We start from the raw sequence: 16227 nt of genomic DNA on the forward strand, positions 1-16227 counted from the left end.
ATATATATATATATATATATATATATATATATATATATATATATATATATATATATATGCATTTACTTTGTCCTAACATTTAATTTATTAAATAATTTTATATTAATTTTTTATCATTAATTTCGTATTTATATCATTAATTATACTTTGTATTTAATATTTATATAATTGTAACTTATTTGTTAATATTTAATATTGGATAAAAAAATATATCTCTTTTGACATTAAATATTTAATAATATAAGTTTTTCTTTTATGATTTTTATGTTTTGTAAAATAATGATTTAATTAATATTTAAAATAATTAAAAAATCAAGTAAGGATACAAATACTAATATATTTACAAATAGGATAAAAAAAATCCATATTCATTAAATAAAATAATGAAATGAAATTAAATATCCATATTGTCATTTTTCATGAATAGTACACGTACCAATTTATATATACACCACGTTTCATTATAAAATATTTACCATGGTTTGTAATTACTAATATCTTTAAAATATTTATTAGGGCATTTTTTTTAACGTGGTTTCTAATGCTAAGAAGTTATATTTTGCATGATAGGTTAACATTTTTTTAATAAATTTTTATAATGATGTTACTATTTTATTAGTTGGATTAAATTTAATTATTATGTATAAATCGTAAAAAGTTATCAGAAAAATTGATAAAAAAATATTTTCGATTTATCAGTGGATTATTAATGAAATGGAAGTTTAAATTTAATCGGAAATAACTCCTTACATAAAAGAATTGATTTTTATAAAAAGAAGGTTGTTGGAGAGAGAGTTGGTAAAAAATTGTTGGAACATTAAAAATAGTGAAACAGAAGTAAGAGGAATACTGTGGGCTAAGGAAGGAAGTCGTGGGCTTTTAGCTGTTTTGTTTGTTGGAGTGTGTGAGGTATAACTATGTAGCCTTTTAATTACTGCTCAGAGACTCAACAAACCTATTCACTTTGGACCACATTCTCCTAACTTTCCCGCCATTAACTCTACCTTCATTCCCTTATATACACACACAACTTCACCTTTTCATAACACAGTACCACATTTTTCTATGTAATCAAAAAATTTCAAATATAAAAATTAATTATAATTTAAAGAAATAAATATTAAATTTATTACCATTACCTATTGCTTAGATTGATGTTGCTATTCTTGTGATAATAAAAAAATACATTTTAAGTACGTATCTGTAATATTATTGGGTACCTTCTAAGGGTGAAATCCTCACAGAAATTCATTATTAATAAATACACCTCCTCCACTTCACTCTGAGATTAGTATGAAAACAAAAAAAGTCTCACGACCAAAGTCAATCAATCAATTATTTTTTAAAGTAAAATCCTTTATTTAAAATAAAAAATATTTATTTAAGAAAATTGTTATATACATAAAAAGTATTTCTCTAATCTAAATCTACATCGAAATTAATACGATCGGGATGTAGATTATGTTTTGTTAACTTGGATAAGATATATCTACTCTGGATTAGACTCACAATGAATAATATTGATACAAAAAATTTAAGAAAGACTAAGTTAAATCTAATTAAAATTATAAATAGATGTTTATAAAGAATTATAATCTATTTATAATAGGATAATGATACTTGGATAACATATTTTTTACAACATTTGAACATCATCTATGTGTCATTTTGTAATTGGTCCATGGTAGTATTTATGACTATTATTATTGATTATGAAGTAATTTTAAACTAATCACATAATGACACATAGATAATGTTCAATTGTTATAAAAAAATATTGTCTAAGTATCATTATCCTTTATAATGATGCCTCGGAAGCCTACTTTGTTCCTCCCTTATTCATGTATTACAATTCCACTCATTTTTTTTTTTCTTTCATATTAAGCCATTAATATGTAGTTTTTAAAATAAGTGTAAAAACTATACCTCACTCATCATTACCATCTCTCTATTAGTAATGTTATAGTTCTAAAACTTTGCACAAAACATGTCAAATTTTATAGGTTGTCCATTGGATATGATTTTTTCTCTCTCATTCAAATGACCTTACAAATGGTAATACAATGTCTACCTGTCAAGAGCTTGCTAAAATTAATTTAAAAAATAAAATTAAATCAATTAAATATATAATTAAGATATTTACTTAAATAGTCTCAACCATTATTTTTTATCAGAATACGTATTTTCCATTATTAAAATGTGATTTAGTTTTTTTAGATAGTTTAGACCCTACAAATAAAATAGACTCAACCTAACACCATCTAACCAACTATTAGTGGATTAAAATATTTTAGAATGTATCATAACTACTTAAAAACTTCATTATAAAATACGTTTTACAAATAATGTTTATCTAATGTGTGGTTAAGCTTAAAAAGAGGTATAGCTAGCAAATAAACTATGCTTAGACTTTAAATATGGCAAACTTATTTAAACAAAATCTTTTCCACTGGAGAGGACCACCAAATATAAAGGAGAACCGTTCTTCTAGATTGATCCTTTCCCCAGTCACAAGAAACTATGGATCATAGTTATGGCACCTTCCTTTAAATATAAAGGAGAAAAATCACCAACTGAACCTGATTAGAAAAACTACTGTTACAAAAACCCAATTGTTGGACATGAAATCAAAATACATTAATTGAACAGTATGGCTTGAATTGATACAACAATTACAATTAGAAAGGGAAAAGAGAGAATTGAAATACTATTTAGTATAGAGGATCAACAAAACAACTAGTCCAGATTCTCTGCTGAGTTTTTGACACAGTTCCTCTACTGAAACTTCAAAATGCATTGACTTAGGTATGTTAAAAAAGTTTTTAATATATTTTAAAACATTAAAATCTGTATCCATCAATGTATTTTGAAGATTAGGCAGTGGGACAAACCAAAAACTCAATAGAGAATCCAAATTCTAAAACAACATAGGAGAAAACAATAAAGGGAGCCCGGGGGAGGGAAGGGGAATTCTCTGCTATATATACAGTAAAAGATATTAACCATCCTTTCAGCCTGCTAAAGCCTTTCACATTTTCACTCCAGTTTTGGTACATTAACTTTTGTACTAAATGTGTGGTCTGAAAGTATCATATTGAAGCTTTGATTTCCATGAAAACAATCAATTCTGGAAGTTTGATGGACTCTCTACATGCTTCTTCCCTTCATCTTTAATGAAGTCAACCTCACTTAAACATGTGATATTGTCCATAGAAACTGCTCCACCAACCTCAGATGGAAAACGATCTTCTTCCACAGGATTCACCCCATGGTTGTCAGGGGTTCTTGATGATAATCCATTATCGTCCATCATACAGTGATAATGATGCGTGTCAAAGGATTCTATACCAGGTTGCAGAGCAGAGCTGAACAAGGGTTGCATTAACCACTTTCTATCTGGAAACTCGCGCAACGATATTCGACAAACAGGACATGTGGAATTCTGCTGCAGCCATAGGTCTATGCAGGTCACATGGAAGGAGTGTCCACAAAAAGGAAGAATACGCAGCATATCCTCACCTTGGTATTCTGAAAGGCAAACTGTGCATCTACAAAAACAATGAAACTGAACGTTCAGAACAAGGAAAAATGTTATCTGAATGAGAAATGTCATCAATAATTTCATATGTGAAACTTCATGAGAAAACCTAAATCACTCTCCTCAGTTAAGTTCCTCACAGCATAAACCACACACATAAAAACTTCATACCATTTTCTATCCTTTGTAAGAATTATAGGAAAGGAAACCATTGGGGCCAACCACTTACAAAGCTGTATTTAACTTTCCAAATTTGTGGCATGATTAGATGGCACTGTCATCCCACAAGTTTCGGCTTCATAACTACCTTTTTGTCATAACGTGTGAAGGTTATTAAAGGATCATTGGTATATGATAACCTTCCAGACATTACGACAAAGAGGAGTTAGTAGACAAATCTTGTGCAAGGTTAGTGCAAGTTGTTAATATCATAAATAGTTTTCTAAGATTTGTTGATATGACTATGCCATGATAAAATTGGACATGAGAGGATCCATTCCCATGGCATACACATATAGAGTAAAGAAATTCACTCTAACACAAGCTTCTTTTGCAGGAAAACAACAAAAGTGATGATGATAGGACAATCTAAGAAAGACTTTGACAAGAGTTAGTCCTAAGCCGATGGAAACTATCACCATATCACTTTCTCATGACAGATACATACATTTTCAAATTAAAGAACATAGGAGAAGACTTCACATCAGAAACCACCCAAAAACTGGCTATAACCCCCTTAAAATGAGCAAAAACTTCAGTAGTTTAAATGTCTTTCAATATATGGGATTGACACCTTCATTACAAATTCCTGTCCATGCAATTCCTTTTAACTTGACTACTGAAATAGGCATAAACTACCTTATGCTATTTTGCCGTAAGAGTATCATACAGTAATGAATATGTAAATCAGAAATAGATATTCAAACATACTGAGAATTTTCTGCAGCAGCAAAAAACTTGTCACTATACTTCTTTGTTGGAAATTTGGCTACAGTCACCCGTTCGAGACCATGGGAACCCCGCTCCATCTGAACACGGAAAGAAAGGTCTAATTGATAAGAAATCCAATTCAAATGAAACGACATCATTTCAATTGGGAAAACAACACAAAGTTTGCGCTGCATCAATTTACATAAATAAATAACTAAAAAGTTTAATTGCTATGTTATATCATTGTAAAGTATAAAAATCCGTATGCCATATAAATGTCATGATTAGTATCACCTTTAAGATAATTATTATAAAGTTAACAAATATATTTTGTAATTGGATGATAATGTAAAACCCTTTACACAGCCAGGTCGATGGTCTATTTGATAAAAAATGGAAAAATAATATAAATAAGGTGCATAGACCATTTAATCAAAAAGTGGAGAAATTTCTTTTACTCTGTCAACTAATTAACAGAAATTATGCTAAATTTGTTGACTTTCACATGAATTACCTTGAGAGTCATAACATAACTTCAAATTATTTGAGTAATATTTTACACTAACAATGGATAGTGGATAAAACTTAAACTCCAAAAAATAATGATACTAATAACAAAAATTTTAAGATTAACTTGAAAACAGAAAAAATGTGCACCATGCTGAGATTGGATCTGGAGACAATAGGAAAGGATCTCCTTGCAGCATTCAAGTGAATTCGAGCACATATGAGCCTGGTGCAGACGAAAACAATGAACATGGTGCTCACCGCAAACCCAATCACAGTCATCACCAAGTTAATTCCAGAAGAAATCATTTTGAAAAAGTTAAAAAAAAAAAATCCTAAATTGATAAAGAACCCTCCAATTTCAGATTCCAGCCGAAAAGGCCCCAGTTGAACAGTGAACACTAACAGACACCGCCAGCAACTTCCTCCATGGGTATCAGAGGAGAATCTGAAGTGAGCTACACACGCCGGCACTAAAGATGCATGCTTTTCTCGGTGGGTATGGAGGTGAAAGGTGAATCAGATAATGACGGTGTGAGAGGGTGAAAATTGGGACTGTTGTATTGTCCCAGTGACACAGGGAAAGCAAACCCTAGAAGGCATGGTGGGTGAGTTGGTGAGAGTGAGAGTGAGAAAGGGGTGAAAGATCTAAGAGTAATGATGGTTATGATCAAGATTTTTTAGATCTAAATCAAGTTTTGAGTACTGTTCTTTAGCTATGGAACAAAGAAGATGACTCAGTGGTGTTGAAGACTTTTTATTTCATTAGCTGTGTTTTTATTTCAATTTAAGAAGAGTGTTATGCTAACATAAATATTTTTATATTATCATCTAACATCTGAATCAACTAATACAAATGTAATTTAATTTATGGTCTTTAATTTTCTTTTTCTTACAACTTATTTGGATTTATAGATGTATTGTGTTTAGGGAAGTAAATATAAAAAACAACAAATATATATATATTTTCTAAATATTGAATTTATTTTTATTTCCCTCATTTTGTTTTCTCTTAATTAAACAATTCCACCTTTTCTCATCCTACCTTATTTTTTTCATTTTCTACTCTCGTCAATTCAAACAAAACTACAAAATCATATTTTTTAGTCTAAACAAAAGTTTGATGACTATGATGTTGAGTCAAACATGATAATTTCCAATATTTTCTTTTTCTTCTTTTTTTTTTTAAATTTTAAGAAAAAAAGTTAGTTAGTAGTATTACTACTACTTTTAGTACATTATTGAAATTCTTTCTCTCCCTTCTTTTCGGATCACATAAAAAGGTTTTCCCTTTATTTTCTTCCTTTTCTTCTCTTGATCCAATCAAGGAAGAGGACAGTGATTAAACTATTGAATAATAAATTAATTGATCAGGAAGTGAATAATTGCTTCATTAATTAAATCAAAGAGTGGTTATAAGGTGAGAATCAAGATAGAATTTAATAATTGAAAGATTCTTTATCAAATTATGTCTGATAGTTACTTCTATCATATGGCCTCCTTTCTCACTTTCACCAGCTTGCACTCATCTATTTTGTTTGTAATTTATTTATTTATTTTTTTAACTGTAAATTTTAGTCTATATGCTCTCTTCAAGTTTGATTCCTGTAAATTGAGAGCACCACGCCTTAAAACTCACTTAAAAACCTTCATTTAAAAATAAAATAAAAAGTATAAAAAAAATCAAACATATACTTAACAAAATTTAGAGTCAATCATAATTTCAATTGTTATTTATTTACTCAATGATTATTTTTATATTTTATCCTCTAGCATACATTTTCCCACATACTTTCATGTTATTTAACACACTCTTTTTAGTTCTATTTTATCATATAATTTTAGAAAACTATTTTTGAAGAAAAAAAGTTTGATAACTGTCTTTTTCCCAGAAGTTGAGTTGTACTTGTCTGATGTCACACCTTCCAATATTTTTGGATTTGGGTTGAGGATCATTCGTTCAAATCTTTAGTAAGGTTGACAAAAAGTTATTAAAATGGCAGTACTCTAATCTCAATGAATCTCTAACAAATATGACGAAATATAATTTAGTGTTTTTTGTTATTAATTAAAAATTGACTATGTATCAGATAGAGATTGATGGAAACTGATAGGTCTGGACCTGATAACTAATCTGCTTTAAATTGACTATGGATTTCTTGTTGGTTTAAAAAAAGTATTAAGTTCTAAATAACTTCTTGTTATTCACAAATAGATTTGTTATTTATTTATATCAAAATTTTAAAACTACTTTCAAATCAATCTTTTTCTTTCACAGTCATAACTTCAGGGTGTGGAGTGAAAAAAGTGAGGAGTGAGTTAAAACACATGTTGTCGGTTGCTTTTGTCAGTATATCCGAAATCTTCAATTATGAGCTTGCTGTGGGGTAGCATGATGTGATATGGAGGAAGTAAAGCTGAAAAGGGTGTTGAAATTTTCTAAGACAGGGTTTGGGGGGTGATGGGTGAGGACTGAGGAGGAAGATCTCAGGGAGACAGAGGTGGAACAAGAAGCTTAAGATTGTTGCAGAAACAGGTTTTTGTTAACAAGGTTAAGTTTCTGTAATACTGTGCACTGATAATGAGATAAATCAATAACGATTTCCTTTTACCTTGATACATTTTCAATATGTGTGAACATGAAAGTATGAAACTTTGAGAAATCCTCTGCTAGAAAGAGTCTATATTTCTAGAAGAAAAACTCTCAGCCAGTTGTACCTTTTTATTCAAACAAACCCATGGTTTTGTCACTCATTAATTTATTCACATATCAAATTACATTCAATAATTTAAACCCAATTTATATTTTGTTTTCAACTTAGCTAAGAATATGTTTAATTCAACAAGGGGAGAAGAATGACATTTTAGAAGTGGGAACAGGAGTGAAAAGGAGAGGTGGGATGCTTTTTAATAGAAAATTATGTGCGGTAGAAAGGAGATAAATTTTCATGGAAAAGAAGCAAAAGATCCCTTTCTCATTTGGTTCTCAAGAAAAGGGAAAATGCTACAAAAGGAATAATTTTTCCACATTCTTATAATTGTAGATTTAAAACAAAATTACTTTGATCATTATACTTAAAATATTTTAACTAACCTTCTCTTTTCTCCTGATCAAGGGAACACACCATAGAAGAGAAAGAATTTTGTTCTCCTAAAAATTGAACTAAACAAAAAGGTTTCAAAAAATCCCCTCTCCATTTTCTTCTATCACCGTGTAAGATTAACACACTAAAACATGTTTCCCATTATCAAATTAAATCTCAGTTTCAAATTATCAAATCTAGAGATAAATCTACGACAGACAAAATCTTGATGACCAATAAATAGTCAGTTCGGCATTTAAAGTAAGAACAGTCCATATTAATGGAAGAATTTAGAGTGTATTTTGCCACCTAAAAAATCTCTTCCCAAGACAACTAAAGAGAATAAAGAGAATCACCTTAAAATACATAACAAATAAAAACCATTACTTTTACACCAAGCTTAGCTTCTAACCTAATGAAATTATATATACATGCTTCATCTTAAATGATCGCCATTAAAAGAGAAACGATTTGCAAGAGGAACCCCAACTGTGCTATTTGAATAGGGTCTTGAAACCTCATCACCAAATGGCATCTGTGGTGTTGCATTTTCATAGGATGGATTGATGGGAAACGTGGGATACGAGTATTTACTGGAAGAGAGTGGACCTCCGTTTGAGAAAGGATCAAAAGGGGACTCATTAGAACTAAATCTTGGCCCATTTTCCAAGTACCGGGTGGAAAGAGCTTGATCATCAGCAGACAGGCTCGACGTTGTGCCAGAGTAAGGAGGATAGGTTAAAAACTGACCATCAGAAGTTCTAGACATGGTTCCATTAAGATGATAGTTTGATCCAAATCCAGCAGTTGGATCACGGACATTGAATCTTGCAGTTGCTTCATCAGAAAAATCTGTTGGTAGTCTGAAGAGACCAGAACACCCAATAGGAATTTCAAATCTATCCTCATTTTTACTAACAGAAGGCAACGATTTAGCAGTGTACCCACCCTCTACTACTGGCAATCTATTGAGTTCCTGTTGTAGGGATATTCTAGCTTGTTTAAGAGATTCAAGAACACCATCGAATTTGTGAGATTGTTCACGAGTAACTAATGCATAGAGATCCGTTTTGTTTTCTGAAGCATCATTTTGGTGGACGCCATGCATATCAGTTGGAAAGGAACGAGTAGGCCTGGGATCAGAATAACTATGCCTACCTGGATCTACATGGCTCATATCAGAAGACGGAGAGTGGTCATTTACCAAGCTCTCATTCTGATTTCCCTTCACTGGGGAGTGTGAGTTTTCTTGACCAAGCAAATTAGAAGTGCTAAAAGTTGCGCTTTTCTGGTTTCTGTAACCATCTGTATCATCATGTGTTTCTGGCATAATTTCTGTGTCCCCAGCTTTGAATTTTTCTTCTGATAAGCAAACGCCTCTGGGTTCTCCTTTGCTCTCTTCAGCCTTTGAGGTAACCACCTTAGCAGCATATGGAATCTGAACCTTGCCTTCATCTTTATCCTCAGTCATATCTGACTGATTGCCCGGATCACATGAATCCTGAATAATTTAGGGTCCAAAACTAAGTTTGAGACTTCAGGTGAATTTTACATGGAATGAGAAAGCAGTAAATAACCTATTATGAATCATAAAACCATTAGATGCACAAGGTTAATAGACAAAAAAAATTACATGAACTACTTGTTATTACTTGTTTAATACAGTGGAAGCTTACATATTAAAAAGCGGACATATAATAGACAACAAACACTCTACCTCAAACATTTTGATCAAAGCGAGCTTCATACATGTGTTTCATTCAATTTGTTCTCTACATCCTTTTTGAAAAACAAATGTCTTACATAGTTTTTCACGTGAGCTTACTTTAATCTTTGGATAAAAAACAGTTTTCCTATCAGTTACTTAATAAGTTACTTCACTACTGGTTATGTTTGGTCGGAGAGGACAGGAAATTGAGAGGATGGTTAAGTTAGTGTGTTTGGTGAGAGAAACAGGGAAGAGAGAATTAAAAAGTGGTCTAAGCAACATTTTTCTACTCCATTTTTCACTCATTTTCAAGCTTCTCTTTATCCCTCTCCTCATTTGTTCTTTATTTCTCTTCAACCACAACACATTTAATTTTTTATTTTATTTCTCACTTACTTCTACTCATCAAATTTATTTCCACCTACTCTATCTCTCCCTTCTCTACCAAACAGACCATAAATGACAACAAAATACATTGGTAAAAATGAGATACAAGACCAATCTTGAACCCTCAGCATTAACTTTCGTTAAAACATCCATAGGAATATTCGGTCAAGAGCTTTATTCTAGTAAACTACACCCTTCTAATTAAATTTGAATTTAACAAATATTTAATGTGAAACTATAGCCACTAATTCTGTTTTAATGTCAAACTGTGCCTAAAATCATGTCTACCTTCCTGCAATTGTCATAAATGCAACAACCAAACACCAAGTTTCAAGGAAAAACACTTAGAATATAGTAAGTCACGGTGGATCATACATACTGGTGTTGTGCTGTTATGCTCTCTAAATTTGTCCTCCCATTCTCTTTGAGCCTTCTCCATTGCTTCATATTGGTCAATAAGTTGGGCTTGGTGTTCAAGAGCCTTCTCCATTTCCTTCTCTCTTCCATATCCATCTATGTTACGATTTTTGCTAAGTAGGTTGGCCTCTGATCCATTCTCTTCTTGAATTTTAGATTCTATTTTCAGGATGTTAGATCCACCATCTTGGAAATTTGAAAATCCTTCAGAAGAGGATACAAGTTCATTTACTTGGCAGTTAACTTGGACAAACTTGTCTCTGGATTCCTCCATAACAGACCTGGGAAAACACAACATATTTATCAACTTCACAAGCACCTAGGAAGACAAGTGTTACAATAGAAGAAATATGCAAATTACATTCAGGAGTTATTCATATATGAAAATTTGGAGCAGATAGGACAAGACTATCAAAAGTAAAATAAAACACTGTCAAGCAGAGAATTTATCTGAGACACTTCCTCAAAGGATGTAAAACAAAAAGCAGGGATCAAGAATATCAAAAGAACACCAAGTTTATAGGCACAGTTATTCTAAAAATCAGTTTTCATTGCATGACAGTATTGAGCAACCACAGGTATTATATAACCCTGGAAATTCGAAAGGCCCAAAGCCTATGAGTTGGAACCAAGTCTAAACTAGAAACAAGCAGATTATTTGTTAATTGTCGATTACCTCACATAGAGACAATAAGAACAAGCAGGAAAATAGCACTGTTATCTGTGAAACATAATCACATAAATGGGGATAAGAACAAATTTGATCAGAAAGAAAGGTTATGACTTACCTGGGTTGTCGATGTCTTATCTTGCGACATGACTTTCCTAAATGGTGCTTTGGTGAAGAACTAAAAGATGAAAAACTGTTTTGCCTCCTCACATTAGTAGTAGTCTTGGTCTTGTACTTTTCAAGAGAATGGGACAAATCATGGCGTCCTTTCCATGACAAACTTTTACTGGATACTAGTGAAGAATCTACACTGGAACCAGACATTTCATCTGACCCATTTTGTCTTCCTTTTGAGTTCATAGGCCCCTCATCCTCTTTTGAACAGTCATTACTCATACTAGAATCAAAAGGATTTTCAAGGTCTGAGCCTGAATCAAATTCATCAGATACACCACTTATCCCTTGATTCTCCAAAATGGCAAGAACATCAGCAGTAGCCTTCTCTGCCATTTTCCTCTGAAGAATCACCATCCTTAGTTGTTCCTCCAATTCCATGACCTGATTGAAATAGTGGAGAAACATTTAGCGTCAAAAAGGGAGCATTAAAGGCCAGTTTGGGTACAAAGCTAGAAGAGCTTTTAATAGCTTCTGTACTATAAAAATAAAAAAATAAAAAATAAAATAAAATAAAATAAAAAAAATAAAAAATAAAAAAAACCTCTATTTCTTGTAGAGAAGTTCTCAAAATACACTTCTAACCTGTATCCAAATAGGCCCTTAAAAAAGGACAGGCAGGCATGATTGACTACATAATATAGGAAACTTAAACTTAACATGCCTTTTTTGCCAGTTCTTCAGCTCTCTGTCTAGCACTTTTTGAGATGGACCTTTCAGAAAGCAATCTTGCACGCAGGAACTCAATAGTCATTGCAGTCGAATCCTCCGTACAGGAAGCAATCCTAAGTGACACACATTTAATTAATACAGTTCAAAAAATATCAGATAGAGAAGAAAAATAAAAGAAATCTGATTGTAATGCTAAGTCGGTAGTGAAAAATCCTAAATAACTATTCCTTAATTTATGATGACTAAATTTGGAGGGAGGAAGGACCTTCAAGGTGAATTGTTACAAACTTATATCCTTCCTTCCTTTACTTTCCTCTCAGTGCCTTGCCTTGTACCAATCTCTCTCTCTCTCCAGCCAAAGAAAAATAACAATGAAGTTCAATAACAAAATGAAAATAGAAAGAAAAACCGCTCTTCTCCCCTGCCAAAGAAAATGTCCACTTATTTTAAGACTGTTTTCCCTAAGGAAAATGTCCTAAAATATGTTATACCCAGCAGTTAGCAAACAAAAAAGCTGAACGTGGTACTTAAGTCATAAGATTCTCCCACCCAATAAGCTAGCATTTTGGGGGATGAGCTCTCTTCATGGACTTAATGCAAGAGCATAAGAAAAGTAGATAATTATTAGCTGAGTTATCCTAAAATTTTTAAAGCTGGACTAGATATTGAACTAGTAAAATATCTGGTTCATGTTGGATTGTATAAGCTGTTGAACAATGGTTGAACACTGTCTCATTTGTGTTTATTCAGACAGAAGATGGATATATACATATACAGAGGTACTTTTTCCACTTAACATATGGGTTTTATATTCTCTACGTCATCAATCATAAGTTTGCGTCCAGTTTCAACTGGGAAGTAAACTAGGTTTTGCTATTCCTCCTTGAACTTCTATTTCATCCCTTAAAGGAGATTCAGGAAAAGATGCAAGTCATGTTTCCAAAACAAATAAGCTATGGGTTGAGAGGGGTAAGTGGGCAAAGTTACATAAGATTGGAATGGGCACAGGAACATGTACTGATGTACCAGATCAGCTAATGCTCCCAGGTATATGTAATGTATTCCACCAGTTGACTGAACACTTATTATTGGTATAATGGTTGGTCCACAGGAAGCCTTTGAAAATGCAGTGCACCAAGACAAATCAGAAACGAGATTAACACAGAGGTTAAAACAAGCATCCCACACCCTAAACTTGCCCCCACATGGTCTTCCATATATATATATATATATAAGCATGTATCAGCTACGGTAACTACTAGATTAGTGATCGATTTTAAGCTTTCTTTAGGAATAAGTGTTGTTAGAATGACAGCTGTCAGAGAGATTTGTGTTTCTATTCTAACAGTCTCTGACAGTTGTAACTAGCTGACTTATGTAGGATTACGTTTGAGACTGCAGAAAGAGAAAAAGAATAGATGGGAGAGATGATCAGAACTGTGTCAGTGGATTATGCAACAGAATCCATTTTATATAACCTGATGACGATAAATGCAAATAATTATATGATATTCTATTCCTATATACATGATATGACATACCTATAAATCACATTCCAATAAATCTGATTCCAATAAGATATTCCTATAATTATAAAGATCTTAACTATCTATGGAAATAAAGCAAAGTATTAAAGAAGAATAAATCCTAAGAGATTATCCAGGATGCTCTAAAATATTCTATGACAATGTCATTATATTTCGAACAGAGACTTTAAGCTCTCATCATTCGGAGACACTAGTTTCAACTTTCTAATCAGAGCTTCTACTGCAAGATTTGGATCTCTCTCCCTGACTACTTCACTTTCTTACATTTTCTCTGTTTCTTTCCTGCACAGTTTATGATGACTTGGATCAACCAGACAGGTTTTTGAATAACTGGTCTCAAGCTATTTTAGGGCCTGTTAGTATGCTTTTAAAATAAAAGGTGTTTTGAAGTTAAAAGACATATTTAAAGAATCTAGAAGTAGAGAAGACTTTCAAGTTTTATTAAGCTTAAACAAACAAGCCCACTAATATTGGTAGCTTCGCGTAAATGATAATGGGTAGAATTTCGATAATATTTATTTTTAATTTATACTCCACTGGCTTATTTGTACGTCCAAGGGTTCCTAATGTGTTTGGGTTAAACGTAAGATTAAAAGGATTACATTTTGCAATTGATAATGAGTAAGAGATAGACTGGAAAACATGTAACCTAGAAGGGCTTAGGTTGCACGATAAAAGAAAAACCTCAACAGTTGTACGGCAGACCTTTACCTTGAATCATAAATCCATAATTATAAATAACTTTCTTTTCCCGGTTTCTTGCATAAGAAACAATCCATTCATTGGTTGTGTTTAATTTATCATCTCTTAATCCTTGAATCCTTGGTGAAACCCTATCTAGAAGCCTTGAACTACATCAGCTTATGAGCCATGAAAGCTAGTACCTTTGCTGAGACCAGAGAGTTGGGCAAAGTGGGAGAGGCGGCTTATAAAGGACTATTCTGAGTGTGTAGCTGAAGTTGACCACTGTGGATCCCAAAATTGGAAAGGATGTGTAACTTTATGTCCAAAACGAGAAAACATAACATGGTTTTTAAGCCGTGAGTCTCCCCCAGGCCAGTCTTCTGATATTGCCTTTCCTTACAAATTTGAACCATAATAGACGTGTCCAAAAAATTGGGTTCAAACTTGAATTCCGAGGATAGATGAAGTCAATTAGTCCTAGAGTTCCAAAACTAATTTGAGGAATGAATTCCAGGGAAGAGGGCATTCTCACCCATGTGCAGGTAACAATTAACTACTCGCCGAGCTAACACGAATGGAACTCCGACTATGCCCTAGTTCCAGAATTAGAAGATTATAATTCTCAAAAACAGACCCAATACGTCTCTATAGAGCAACCTCACAGTTAGATTCACAAATCTCAAGTAGATCTTACACTTTCTCTGGATTACTTCGAATAGTAAAAACATGTCCGGAGAACCAAGCCAAAAACTAAAAAGTATTGTCGGGTCCAACCAAATCACAAAACAAAACAAAACAAAAAAAATCCTCACGGAGTCAAACAACAATTATGGTAAACAATAAATCATACAACAAAGGCACCAAACCACAACCGATAAACTAAAAACACGAAACCACTACTAAAATAGGAACACCATCGAACACCACTCAGCCGAAAACCAAAAAATAAAGTGCAAGACAAAGCAGCACAATAAAGAGGGGAAAGACAAGGAAAAATGGAAAATACCTCTGATCTTGCGGATCGAACACGGAGTTTTGCATGATCTTGGACAAACTAGGAAGTCCAACTGGTGGAGAAAAATCCCAGAAATATGAAGATTGTTAATATGGTGAAATTGAGAGTGATCGAAGAGAAAGTAGTTGTGAAGAGAGAGAGAAAGAAGTTGTGGTGTGAGTTAAGGAAGTGAGGATAACAGAAAGATGGTGGGAAGCATAGAAGGACGGATCTTTTCTCGATCACCTTCTCCTTCCCCTCTCTCTCTCTCTCTCTCTCCTTTTCCTTTTCATTCTTTTTAATTAGGTGTTATTTCTGTTTCTATATTGAGAAATTTTTATCTTATTTTTTAAGTGGTTTTCCTGAGTACTCACAGCTTCATGTTATGTTTATTTTTATGTAATCAATTTTATAATAAAAAATAAATGACTGTAATTTTTAAATTATGTTTTTAATTTAAAATCAACCATTACTAAATGTTCTTAAAGAAGAATATATTTTCTTATAGAATAGAATAGATGATGAAAATTTTAAATAAAGTGGTTATATATTATTTTTAAGAGGAAAGATTTTTCAATTACTAATTCTTATTAATATTAAATATTTTTTTAATTTAGTAAACATAATTAACAATATTTTCATAATAAATTTTAAAATAAATTTTAAAATAAAATAGATATGAAGTTTACGTACAAAAGTTAAATGTTTATTTCTAAAGTTCATCGCTAAACTCTTTTGGTTTGGGAAAAGTCTCTATATGTTTTCTAAAATCTACAGTTTTGCTATCAAATTTATATATATAGTTATGATCCGTGTGGCTATATATAAGTTTGTTACATTTATAGGCACAAGATAATGTGATTGATAATGATGATGATACACAATTACTTTATGTTGATGTTGATTTACTCATTTT

The 16227-nt window shown here is 32.2% G+C and overlaps 2 protein-coding genes across 4 annotated transcripts; both read right to left on the minus strand.

The window, feature by feature from the left end:
• Positions 1–2637: 2637 nt before the first annotated feature.
• On the minus strand, positions 2638–5746 carry LOC106770906 (RING-H2 finger protein ATL10). Its single transcript, XM_014656753.2, has 3 exons — positions 5126–5746; positions 4469–4566; positions 2638–3548 (listed from the first exon to the last, which is right to left on the minus strand). Exons 1-3 carry the CDS (start codon positions 5282–5284, stop codon positions 3122–3124), a joined length of 684 nt encoding a protein of 227 aa, XP_014512239.1. The 5' UTR covers positions 5285–5746; the 3' UTR covers positions 2638–3121.
• Positions 5747–8195: 2449 nt separating this feature from the next.
• LOC106772435 lies at positions 8196–15627 on the minus strand. Of its 3 annotated transcripts, none has more exons than XM_014658833.2 (5): positions 15324–15627; positions 12079–12199; positions 11359–11798; positions 10533–10851; positions 8196–9559 (listed from the first exon to the last, which is right to left on the minus strand). In XM_014658833.2, the coding sequence occupies exons 1-5, from the start codon at positions 15356–15358 to the stop codon at positions 8495–8497; spliced, it is 1980 nt and encodes a 659-aa protein (XP_014514319.1). In that variant the 5' UTR covers positions 15359–15627; the 3' UTR covers positions 8196–8494. The 3 variants fall into 3 exon arrangements, with proteins under 3 accessions (XP_014514319.1, XP_022641119.1, XP_022641120.1); XM_022785398.1 differs by lacking the exon at positions 15324–15627 and adding an exon at positions 12352–12372; XM_022785399.1 differs by lacking the exon at positions 15324–15627 and having other exon boundaries at positions 11359–11800; positions 12080–12199.
• Positions 15628–16227: the final 600 nt, after the last annotated feature.

The sequence above is a fragment of the Vigna radiata genome, chromosome 8 (assembly GCF_000741045.1).
Source record: "Vigna radiata var. radiata cultivar VC1973A chromosome 8, Vradiata_ver6, whole genome shotgun sequence".
In the NCBI taxonomy this organism is placed as follows: domain Eukaryota; kingdom Viridiplantae; phylum Streptophyta; class Magnoliopsida; order Fabales; family Fabaceae; genus Vigna; species Vigna radiata.